General features: G+C 35.9%; 1 protein-coding gene across 8 annotated transcripts in view; it reads left to right on the forward strand.

The window, feature by feature from the left end:
* The window catches only part of LOC149254045 (glycine-rich protein), a 318,254-nt gene that overhangs the window by 228,099 nt on the left and 77,311 nt on the right, over positions 1-12,844 (forward strand). For 3 of the 8 annotated variants that reach the window (XM_089460058.1, XM_089460056.1, XM_089460057.1), the window contains exon 11: positions 5,310-5,394. The exons of 4 other annotated variants lie outside the window; for them this stretch is intronic. In XM_089460058.1, the coding sequence (XP_089316184.1) occupies positions 5,310-5,394 (85 nt within the window). Of the gene's footprint in view, positions 1-5,309; positions 5,395-12,844 lie in introns of those variants that run through there. One more of the 8 variants, XR_016267121.1, reaches the window with a different exon arrangement.

Below are 12,844 nucleotides of genomic sequence, written 5' to 3' on the forward strand. Positions count from 1 at the left end.
GGGAGATTGCTAGCATTTTGGAGCAACAATTCATCATTTTCTGCTACAGGTGGAGCGTTTTGGTATTTGAGGAGGGCCAAGCTATTTGGGGTTGAATTTGGAGGGTCAAAACCGGAGCAAACCCTTTCTGGGTTTTTGACAAGGATCACAACCCTAAATTTATAGAATTTTTGGGCAGTTTTGAGGGGCCAAATCAAGGGGCCAAGTCAGCCAGCAGTGCAGAAAAACTAGCCAGCGTAAATTTATGGAGGAACAAACTATTGCAGTAGTTGGGTATTGAGAGATTGATCACTTGGGGCTTGTAGCTTGCCTTGAGCAAGCCCATGTGCACTCCTTCCAATTTATTGTACTCCAATAGTTTAATTATAATAAAATTGACCATTTTGGTGTTGCCGAGCATTTTTCTGTTCATGGGTTTTTGTTGAAATTCATTGTGTTGTTATTTCTGTGCATGTCTTTGATTATCTCTATAAAATTTCTATTTGGAAAATTACATCTTGTACCTTGGAGAGATGTGATCTATGGAGAACTTTGTCTCTTGGCGCTATTTCATTGGAATTGAAAAAGTTATCTTGGATCAATAGTCGATTATACATGCATTTTATCTTGTAAGTAAACCTTGTTCTTGATAAATTTTTCTTATGTCTAATATATGGAATGAATTGATTATCTAGGGTTTTTCTATTGCACCATTTATTATTGAAGATCAATTGTATAGAATCTAGATATCATCATTGTATGCATTACTCATATATGAAATGTGAATGATAATCCCTTGGTGAATCTTTGTAATAGCTCTCCCAAGTGATATTGATCCCTCACAAAGATAATAGTTAGGGTTTTGTGCTAGGGCATCAAAACATCCTTACTCCTTTGCAAGATTTATCTAATCTATCACACACATAGACTCCATCATCCCAAGGACTAGGCACTGGCCTTGTCAATTTGGTGATGAAAGCTCATTTTATGCATAAAGTTGAATTTCACTCTCTTCCTCCGTCTTAATTTTGATGATCTTAATGATAAGCATCCTAACTAGGGCCTAGTGCGAATTGGCCTATAGGAAAAATTTTGGGGTGGTTGAAGGATTCAATATTTAGGAAGACTTGGTTGCCTCAAAATCAACCTCTCTTAGTGGCCTATCTTTCCAATTGAAGCCCTATTTATTTTTCCCTAGAAAAACCCTAGTTGTTGTAGAGGTTCAACTTGAAGGCTTGTTGAAGGTTCCTTGTTCCATTGGTTTTCTAATATTCATTGTTGGGAACCTTTTCATGGTTTGTTGATCCTAGGATGTCCCATTTGGCTTGCTATTTCTCAAATCCATGTCATTTGTGCCCTAATTTGGTATTACTATAGGCTGCAACTTGCAAGTTTCCTTTCTTTCCTTGATTGAGCCTTGTACTTAAGAAGATCCATCCTTTATAAGCCTCTAGTGTCGCCTTAATCCTTGAACCTAGCATATCTTTCATAGGTGACCTTTATAACGGTAAGCCTACCTTTATAACAGGAAGCCTCCCATTGGTGAAAGTCCATAAGGAGCATGGTTTAGTGGCTAAAGCAATAGTGAGCCACACCTCGTTGTTGTCACTTAGTCTAGTGCTTGTCTTATAGGGTACCCTTCCCCAAGACCTGCTATATTTTGAGGCAACAAAGCTTACTCATACAAACTCAATGGTTTATATTATACCAAACCTACATTTTACCCCTATAACCACAAAGACGAGGGAGGCATCATATGACAAACCTGTACACCTTTAGATCACTATATTAGCTTTGTATGACAATTTAAAATGTGTACCACATTCAAAATTCCATGCAAGGGTCTCATATCTAAATTTTACCAACAAACTTCAGAGAGAATATGAACAATAATCATAGGAATCAAAGGCGACACTTATATGAAATTTCAAGATGGAAATTGATCGAGGAAAGAGCCCTTTCCACCCCACCGTAGTTTTAGCTGCACCAATTCTCTCTAAAGCAACCACCCATTAGCCAGGCTATAATACCACAAGGGGAAACTGTCAACTCACAAAAAAATTGGATGGGTGATCGAAACTCTCCTTCAAAGGAACCAAAAGCATTAGAGAACTCCTTTGCTGAGCTTTGGGTCTCAATAAATCTTAGGTGCCTCTTAGCTAGCTAACATGTCCATACAAAAATCCTTTAATTGCTCTACATTCCTTCAGTGATTTCCTTGCCCGTTGCTTATCATACTGACCCAACATGCATCAATTCATGGTCCCACTACTCAGCTAAGTTCCATAGCTCTTTGATGAGTAATGGTCATGCAAAATTCATTTTTAGAGAGCCCAAAATACATTAGCAATGTTCCAATTCAATATTTTCACTTTTCAAGGTGTATTTGGGCACCCAAAACTCTATATAAAAACTCAAAACAATCCATCAAGTTTTCCACTTGAACATGGCGACTTTTAGCTCACGAAAATCACCACTCGAGGCACCCATATCTCAGGTCTCTCTGGGTATGGTCTGAATGAACTCGTGGATGTTTGATCCACTTGTTTTTCCCCAATTTCGCACACCATTAGTGGGTCAACCCTTGAATTTTGAGATGGGTACTTTCCCATGATGCCTAATGAATTGCTAGGGTACTCCACAATCATCACTCAACCTCCATAAATGTGGTAGGTGGTTGCTTCAACGACCCATTGCTTCATTTAATGAATTATGGGTTGGTGGGAAAATTCAAATTTTGGCATAGATCACTTGAATTATGGGTTGGTGGGAAAATCCAGTTTTGGCATAGATCACTTGGTGAGGTTTTTGTAGCGATAGCAAGTATGGTTAATTTATCATAACCCCTTAGTAGTTCCCATTCCTTGCATCATAGCCTATATGGGTGTTCACATTTCCAGTTGGCTGGTTAGCATTTTTAATTATCAGAGGAATATTTACATCCATATCGTTTTTAATTGCTCAATTTGGTTTATCGCAAACACTTGAATGCTAATACAGGCAATACAATACCATTAACATAGTTACAATCAATTGTAATTGAACCCGAGATAGGGATATTGCATCTTTGATGTGTTCTCTTAAAAGGACCAAAAGGCGATGCTCCATCATGACCCTATTTAATGGCATGCCAACTCTTCAATAGATATGACACGATGTGACTATGTTTTGATTGCCTTTGACTGTGACAATGATTTGTTTGGATGGGCTATTCTCCAATATTCCTGATGGCAATGATGGTCATTGGTCTTACTTCAACAACCCATGGCTCTGTTAAATTTTCACTGTAGTGCCTCTTTATGCCACTGCTGATAACCCATAAAGGAAAATATCTTATGATTGGCTTCTTACAACTATTTTTTTTTTTGTAATCTTTTGTCCAATGTGTTTGTGTAGTCCCTTGGTGCCATCTCTGGTCATAAGAGTCCCTTGGTGCTTCCTATTTCCTTGCTTCTCTTCAACATGGCTCTGATGCGAGGTTTTTACAAACACAACATGGATAGGATTACACATGAATGAGAAAGAGTAGACTTGTTCATCATTAGAGTATGTAATGTCTCATTATGTAGTAGGAGAGAGGAGTATGTTACGTAACTCGCAAATACCTAACTAATAAGCGCTGGTGTCCTGGATGTTCCCTAGGTTCTCCCTGGATGCTCCCTAGATGCTCCCTAATGGCAATGTTAAATTCTTATATTAAAAGTGACATTCTCCTTTATCTTCAATTTTCATCCTTTTACTTAAGTTTTTAACATTACCATCAATTGACTCATGATGTTTTAGAGTGGTTTCAACCTCATTGGTTTTGATATGGAGAAAGTAGAATTTTAGATCTCACTCAAAAATTAAAATCCAACATTCCTAACAGTTATGAGGATTTCAAGATCAATGGAATTGCGACATTTCATTAGATTTTATCACATATGAGGTATGTGATTGGCATTTAATCAAAAGCACCAAGCCATATATGTACCCCAATGTTGGTGGTGTTTATTGTCAAACTCTTTCCCATGGCCATAGAAAAAACATACCCTTCACTCAAACCAAAATCATTGTTCAAGGATGTTAAGCTTGTTCTACCATATTTTAATGCTTCAATTAGGTAGTATGATCAAAATTGGGCGGTGTTGATTGATGTCCCTTGAGAATCGAGGTAGAGATAAAGGCTAGACAAGAGGAGAAGAAAGAAAAGTGATACTAGTGATCAGGATCTAGATATAAGTGATGGTGGAACATTGTTTGTCAAGGAGCAATGGAACACGCATTATGGTGCTATCCCACAGTTACAACATTTGGCAACATGGGTTTTTTCACAATTGGTGAACATTTCTTCTTTCGAGAGTTGTTTAGCAATTAGCTCAATTTATTGTTTTGGACCTTTTGGCCTTCATATTTTGGTGTGCAAGTGGCCTATTTTGTAAACATAGCCATTTGGTCATGTAATTGTTGACAATTTCTAGATAACCTATTTCATTCCATATGTTAAATGGTTTACTTTCTATTATATGACTTGAAAATTTGTACGTTTGTTGGTAATTGATAGAATATAGATTCTAGATGGTTGATGCTCGAATAATTAATCGTTAATATACTATGGATACCATTGCTATCTTAATTTATGTACAAATATGCATGCTTTCATATATTCTGCAACTAATTTTCCATTTTGGATGTATTTTTTTTTTATTATAAATGCCACACACACACACACACACACTTACGAGATGTTTTATCTCCGAGGGTTTTTGGAAAATGCTACTTCTGATGCTTCGCTTCTCAACAACGCACCCACTTCGTGCAACATTGGTTGAGACAAGTTTTTGCATCCCTAGAGTCTAGACTCTAGACTCTAGAGAACATTGGATTTTTCACTGTGCCCTCTTTTAGTGGGTAGAGATTGAAGAGTATTTCATGTTGAGGTGCCCAGTTTATTATGATATTAAGGGGATGTATAACTGTACTTTTAGATATGTTTCGACAAAATATGCTTGGCTTAGTTTCTCAGAGAGGTGGTAGCCTTCAGACGTGAGGCACTGAATTTCTTCTTGGCAAACCATCTTAATTCCTTAGCTCTAAAATTGAATATTAATTTCTTATGGTTATTGACTTTATTCATTAGATATCTGGATTTATTTACTGGATATATTGGTGTGCCATGTACATTCTTGCACCAAATCTATTAAGTCATTTCTTCTGGCACTTTTGGTTTTCCAAACTCCCTTATGTCTTATACCTTGTAAGTGCTATTGAATTGGAATTTGTTAATGTGATGATATGTTTTCTTTGTTGATATTGTGCAATTCTACAAAATAATTTATTTTGCAAAACAGGAATGATGGTGGCAGGCTTATTCGTGCACAGACTCTTTCAACAAGAGAAATCACACAAAAAGTGAAGGCAAAAAATTATTGGCAGGTGAGGATGATATGATGTTATGTGGATTGTGCAATTTGTATGATACTGGTCTTAACTTCTGGTTTGATCATTCAAAAATAGCAACAGAGATTGTATTAGAGGTTTAGGCCCTTTTCCTTTGTATTATTGGCCAAAATCTTGGAAACAGAGGTTTTTATCCCCATAAAATTTAAAAATTATAAAGAAATCAGTAATTTTCAGGGGGAAAAGTAACTGGCATCGTCTTTTGGTTGTTTGTATTTTTAATGTTTTTAGTTAACCTTTCCCAGGCAATATGGCCAAGGCAACATTTTTCATTGGTTTTTGACATGAATTTATACTGGTTCCCTATCAGGGTAAAGTTTAGTGGTTATTATTTGTGATTTCAATTGAAAATAAGTATCCATCTTAATTTATATAGACCAAAATTAATTCACTCCAAATTATTTCCAATGTTTTGTATAGAATATATGAGAGCCTAAAAATTTGGAAATATATAAACGGTTATCTTCATGCTGTGAGTATTCCAAGCTCACCTGCCTCAACGAATTTGAGCTCTGTAACTATGTTTTCAGGATTATAGTGATTCACCAAGGCTTCTACAAGAAAAATATGGTTCCTTCAAATCTAGTTTGTTCCTTGAAATTCTATGTTACCAGGAAACGGATATGGATACAGATTCAGATTCAGATTTGGATATGGATCCATGAAATTTTTGAAAAGACAGGATCCGGATACGGTGGGGAAATGCCATGTATAAAAAATACAATAATATCTTTATAATTAAAAAAAAACATATTCAAAGTTAAAAATCAAAACCTTTTATGAATCACAACATTAGAACTGAAATCATTAGATAATTCATAAATCTGAAGATTAAAATCATGATGCATCATGCTATATACAAAAGGATAATTGTAAATATAAAATTTGGTGTCTCATGGATGACTAGTCTATTGATATGATGATGTTGAGTAGGTCTAACTACATGTCAAAAAATGGGTCTACATGCTTATTAATTGAATATTTCAGCTCTACATCATGATCACCTTGTCATCTTCCTTGAAATTTGCCTTAAAATCTAAAAAATCCCATCTAGTTACAATGGTAAATGATATTGTACACTCAGAACATGCTAGTCTATGTATCATACTGTTCTAAGAGGAATCTTCGCCTAGAGTTGGATGGGATTGATCTAATTAAATTATTATTGACGCATCTATTTTTTGTACACTATCAAACCTCTCCTAGAGCTTGACAAGCCTCTATAGGTCCTCTGGAAGCCACTGAACCCTCTGCAACATTCCAACAATCCATTGTAGCAACTCCATCATCGTACCAAGTCAAACTAGGTTGACTAGGATGCCAACCAACAACCATACTAAGCAACTGAGCCATCAAACTTCTCTGCAACATCCATGCCATCAGTATGCAACTCCAATACCTGTCAGATATCCTCTAACATCTACATAACCATTACAAGCATCCATAGAGTGAAGCGAACAAAGTTCCTTCTTCAGATTAATTACTCCAGAAGACTTGAAATATAAAGATATCTATGAGGATACAAATATTATATATTAAATGTGTGAATAAGATGATACAATGAGAGTGAGAGGTCTGCTTATATACTATGCAGGGCCCTCTTCATGAAGAGTCATGTCTAAATGAGACATGACTCTTCAACCTAATTACTAATTAACTAGTCATTATTAATTATTATTATTTACATTTTTCCCTATATATTTATTCATAACATTGTCTTCCTCCTTAAAAAGCTTTGTCCTCAAAGCTTGTCGATGAAAAAGGCTTGATCTCTTTTTCGGGTTCGAATGTCTTCTTGTCTCGGAACAATCATCTTTGTCGATAGAAGTTGATATGATCTTCTAAGTGACAAACAAAACTGTCACACTGAAAAGAGATCAGACCATCCTATATTAAGCTTCTGTGGAATATTCTGATCACTAGAATTTTGTAATGACTTGTCATCATAGGACTGGATTGAGGTTACATCATTATTCTCTGGAACATCAATTTATCTCGATACGTATCTTGGTTGAGTTGTCTCCTCTCATGATTCAGATGTCAATAGAGAACCTTTTTGGTTTGACTTACCCTTATTAGGTGTGTGGAAATTTTTTGATTTCCTTTTGGTGCTATGGTTTTTGAGTTAGGTACATAATTTTTGTTTGGAATTTTCATCACCTGGATTGTAACACGTGAATGTGTTTTTCCTTCCACTGATTGATCCTCTTCTTGAGTTGTGCTATTGACTGGTTCGGTATTAATTCCCTTATCTTCAACCTGGATTGTTACGTCTGAAGACTTTGATACTTCTTGATTAAGTTGCTCTAACTTGTTTGTTAATGACTTTTTGTCCCTTTTAAGCTTCTTAATTTGTGTTAGTAATTTTTCACTATGATCCTTGAGTCACAAGACTTCTTCATTTCTATCAGCGGTGATTTTGTCAATTTCATTTTGCATATTTTATAATACTTTTTTACCTTCTTGAGAAATCACTTTTGAAATATTTGATATATCTTCTGGCGTCACTGAATTGCATTCAGTGTAACATATTGGAGTGTTATTTTCTTCTTCTTGTAAGAAAATGTTAGAAACTTTTTCTTCGTATTTAAGATGACAAATCCTACTGTTTCCATTTAGGGTGATCCCAACATAATGTCACCTTGATTGCTCCATAGGGTTTCAACTGAGAATTGCGATACAAATGTATAATCTTCAATGTTTAAATGTAAATTGGCTATCTCAGAGTTTTTATTTTTAAGAAAGTCTAATTTTTCGGTTATATTTGACTCCGGGATCACTAATTGGTTTGTGATTTTAGGTGTTATATAATTTTTATCTTCTGTGGGAGAAATAGAAATAATAACATCTTTTCCTGCGAGAGTTCCCTTAATGTTAAATAGCGCTTTACCGTCTTTGTGTAAGGTTTCTGGGAATCTTCTGGCCTTCATTTCCTTATTATGCTCCTTTTTTGTCTCTCTTCACTAGTTGACTTCAATTGCCTTACTTTTAGGGTTTAATAATAATGCCTCTCTCATCTTGAATTGAATTATTTATTTATTTATCTTCACTTCTTTTGCTTCCATGACTCTCTTTTTTTGACTGATATAATAATATATCAGCTTGAACCTTATCAACCTTAAATATAATATATCAACTCGAACCTTTTTTTTCTCTCTCCCTTTGAGTGATATAATAATATATGAACTTATAATAATAAATCAACTTGAACCTAGAAAGGTATATATATATATATATATATATATATATATATATATATATATAATCTTGGAATGTGGTTCACTTAATATTAATTAAATTCCTTATGTATTCCTTTTAAAAAAACATTGATTTGTCAAGGGTCGCGATGCTCCAAGTGATAACGTTTGATGAGTAAGAATATGGGAAAAGAGAATATAGTGAGAGACATGCACGGTAGTCACAAGAGTTGTGTCGGCCACAATGGAATAACTTAGAGGAATAACGCAGAGGGACAAAACGATGGTAATGACAGCGGTGGTGGAAACTATTATTGTTGTGGATGCAGTGGGGGAGAGGCGGACAACGACGGTTGATTGGTCGACGCGCAGAGTAGGGTGGCGCAGGCATGGGGGAGGTTGATCTGCAAGAGTACAGAGATGAGCAGTGTGAGGAGTATCGTGGCGGCAATGGAGGAATTTGCGGTAATGTCTGGTGACCGTGGTAGTTGTCATGGCCGCTAGGCAGCATCGAGTGTGCTGTCTGAGTTGACAGTGTTGGAGAATGTCACAACAATGCGGGAATGGCCCAAGGCTACTGTTTGGTAGCTAGCTGTGTGGGTGGGCCACTGTACTATTTTTTATTTATTTATTTTTTTGTATTTTATTTTATTTTATTAATTTTTTAATTTTCCCCCATTTTTTTAATAACCTTTTATATACTTTCTCTTTTAATTTTTGTTTTTTTTTTTTTATTTTCTCTGTTTTCGAAATCAGTAGCACTTTTTTTTCCTTGATATTATTGTAATAATTTATATATATTTTTAATGTTTTTTTATTTAATAACTTTAAAATCACTGCCTCAAATCCATGTAGATCCTCTCCAAACCCAATGTATAAACATGTTATCTATGTATTGCCTCAAAGCTTTCCTGTTAGCATTATCAAAATTGAAAATTAGAATTTTGATGTGTCAAACCTTTCTTTCTAAAACTATCATGCGCTGTACAGCCTATAGGTAATTAATAAAGTATACAACAATACAGCCTATAGAATTACTAATAAGTAATCTAACTACAAATCCAAATAGATTATTTGCTTGATAGGGTTTTAAACAGGTGGCAAATATCATTAAAAAATAAAAAATAAGCCAAAAAGTCTAGTGTTATATGCTTGGGATCCATTACGTGAGGGCTAGTTGGCACATGATCCATTTTAGTAGCATGGGATCCATTTCTAGGTTTGAAGGATCTGTTTATGTGGAAAATCCTATGTCGATCTGGGTGGATCTGTATCCGTATCCAAAACATGGATCCGCGGATCCAGCGGGAAGACCCTGTGGATCTGGTAACATAGTTGAAATTTGAGATTAGTAGAAGATCTGTTCTAGGTCTATATAATGTTAGGGGCTTTTGAGATAGAATTGTTTCAAGAGATATTTTACAACCAATTTGGCAATTTCCATTAGTGGATCCTTGGTAGAAAGTTTACAAGATGCCCCATGCCATGTATTCATGTTTGAATGTTATATTTTTTTATGGGATTACCAGAACAAGTTTTCAAGAGCTTAAGAAATTAAACCTATTTATTAGTTTGTTGATTGTTATTTCAGTGTTTTATGTTTTGAAACTGATAATAGTTCAATAAAGGCATAATTTAGGTAATTATTGTAAAATGAGCTGCATTGGGAACCAATAGTGAGTATTATTGATAGTCTAGTTTACATGATTTTATAAGATTTGATATGTCAATGCCATTTCTCAGTAAAAAAATCTCATGTATTTACTCTAGCCTTTTGTGTTCCTTTCCTAATTTGATTCCTCTTTTATTTGTAATCAAAGGTCTATGGCTGAACAATTCACCAACGCAGATCTTAATGCATAATCTTGTGAACTGTAAACATAGATTTTTATTAACCCATTGTGCAAGATAACAGTGATTGTGTTGTCTTTAATAAATATATGCTAACAGAAATAACAATGCAATCACACATATACAGAAACACAAGAAATTCCCTGGAGAGAACTGTTTTCAAAAAAAATCTTTTTTTGAAATCCATCTTGCTCTAGTTTTTTATTACATATTGTGCTTTTACAGTCTACACGTTTCTCTGGTCATTGAGCACAAGAAATACATTGATAGCGACAAATCTACTCACTGTAATTAGACCTCTACAATTAGGATCTAGTCAATTAGCTCCTATGCAGGTTGATCTCTCCAATATCTGCATGCTGTGCAGTTCTGACATCAAATCGACCTATTTTTTTCTTACATCTCCATTACCAGTTAAACCTGCGGTCCATCCTCGTCCTTCTACCAGCCACACAATCCCTCCTCCATCTGTGCAATCCCTTTAATGCTTGTTGTGGAAGGGAATGCAGAAGGTCAATGGCTTCTGCAACTAGTTTCCCCTAGATATAGTATCTGTCACCTAGGTATAGACACTTGGATTCACATTTTGTTGAGTCTGAACTTTTTTGGTTTCGCCCAAATTACGATGTGGCACCATGTGACTAGTCAAAGGGGCCATGTGTTAGTACTCTAAGTGGCCATGTCACATGCTAGCTAGGATGCAACCTTCTAGTCTTTGGGCACTTGTTGCTTTGATGTGAAAGATGGGTTGTCTTGTGCTTTACTTCACTTGGCTCTTTCATTTTTCTTCTTCTCTTTACAGACATTTTAACCCCTAGATTTGCCCCTTGTAAATCTGGAGGGTTAAGGGCTGACACAGTTTGTCAGGCTGGTATTAAGAGGTATCTCCAAAGATAGTTTTTCTTGAACCAGGGTTGGTACCCAAGGAGTAGTTTTTCTTGAACCAGGGGTGGTACCCAAGGAGTTCTGGTGTGGGATTGGTTCAGCAACCTTCTAGTCTTGGGCACTTGTTGCTTTGATGTGAAAGATGGGTTGTCTTGTGCTTTACTCCACTTGGTTCATTCTTTTTTCCTTATTTTTTATAGACTTTTTAACCCCTAGATTTGCTCCCTTGTAAATCTGGAGTGTGAAGGGTTGACACATTTCGTCAGCCTGCTATGAAGAGGTATCTCCAGAGATAGTTTTGCTTCAACCAGGGGTGGTACCGAAGGAGGTCAATTGTAGCATTGGTTCAATGGCGCGATTAAAATATTGCACATGTTTTTTCAGATTGGAGAGTTACTATTTTTGGCAGTGCTTCTAGTTCTACATTTTAGGTGACAAGGTTTTGAGGCCTACATGGCATTGAGGACAGTGCATTTGTAGTGTTTATGAGCTTCCCCTAGATGACATGCATGGCACTTCTATTTTTAGTAGGTTGAGTCTGGAGAATCATGTAAGAGATGATGGTATATTTGATATTTCAGATCCTTGTGAGCTCACAATTTCAATGAGCTACTTTTGGATTACATGTGAGACAATGCTATTTTTAGTAAGGGTTTCATCTCAGATTTGATTACATATTTGGACATTTTGCTAAGAATCGAGTCTAATGAGAACAATATCAAGGACATGCTTCGTATTTTTTGTAGTAGTACCTATTTTTAGGCATTCTATATTTGGTACGGTTCCCCTAGTTTTTTTTTTCACTTTTGGTTCACGGATACCCGGGTCAATGGGTAGCCGCTACATCCAGGGTTGTTCAACACTGAGTGGACGCACCCGAAGGCATCAACACCCCTCGGCCTATTTACTGACCTAACCCCAAGAGCTTTCAGGATTCGACCCTGTGACCTCCCATTGGCGAGGCACTTGATTTGACCGATTGAGCTAACTCTTGGGGCTACGGTTCCCCTAGTTGTTACAAACATTTTCTATTTTTTCCTATTTTTTAGGGGAATTATATTGGAAATTCCGAGGGGGGTGAATCAATGTTTCACTTCAATTAGTTAATTCTTTTAATTTCAGAGCATTAATTAGCATTAGCATTAGATCAAAACATAAATCAACAACACCCGCAATGTTCTCGAGAAATTAATCGCTCAAGAGACAAAGTAGCCTATCGATCCCCATAGGCTATAGTCCTTGATAAAGGGGAAAAACCTCAAAATACCCAATGTGTGGGCAAGTTTTGGGGCAGATTAGCAAAGAAACTCAAAGTTGGGGTTTGGAGTGAATTTTTCTCAATTATTTAGGAAGAGAATCCCCTCAACGAAATCTATAAATACAAGAGGGTCAAATTCATTTAGATCATCATTGAATTGGATCATTCTATATTTGTTTGTCTTTGAGCTAGAGTCTCTGAGGGTTTTAAGACCCCTTCTGTCAATTTCGGTGGT

The sequence above is a fragment of the Pinus tabuliformis genome, chromosome 7 (genome assembly GCF_031772625.1).
Source record: "Pinus tabuliformis cultivar Carrire ecotype Pingquan chromosome 7, CPIR1, whole genome shotgun sequence".
NCBI classification, from domain to species: domain Eukaryota; kingdom Viridiplantae; phylum Streptophyta; class Pinopsida; order Pinales; family Pinaceae; genus Pinus; species Pinus tabuliformis.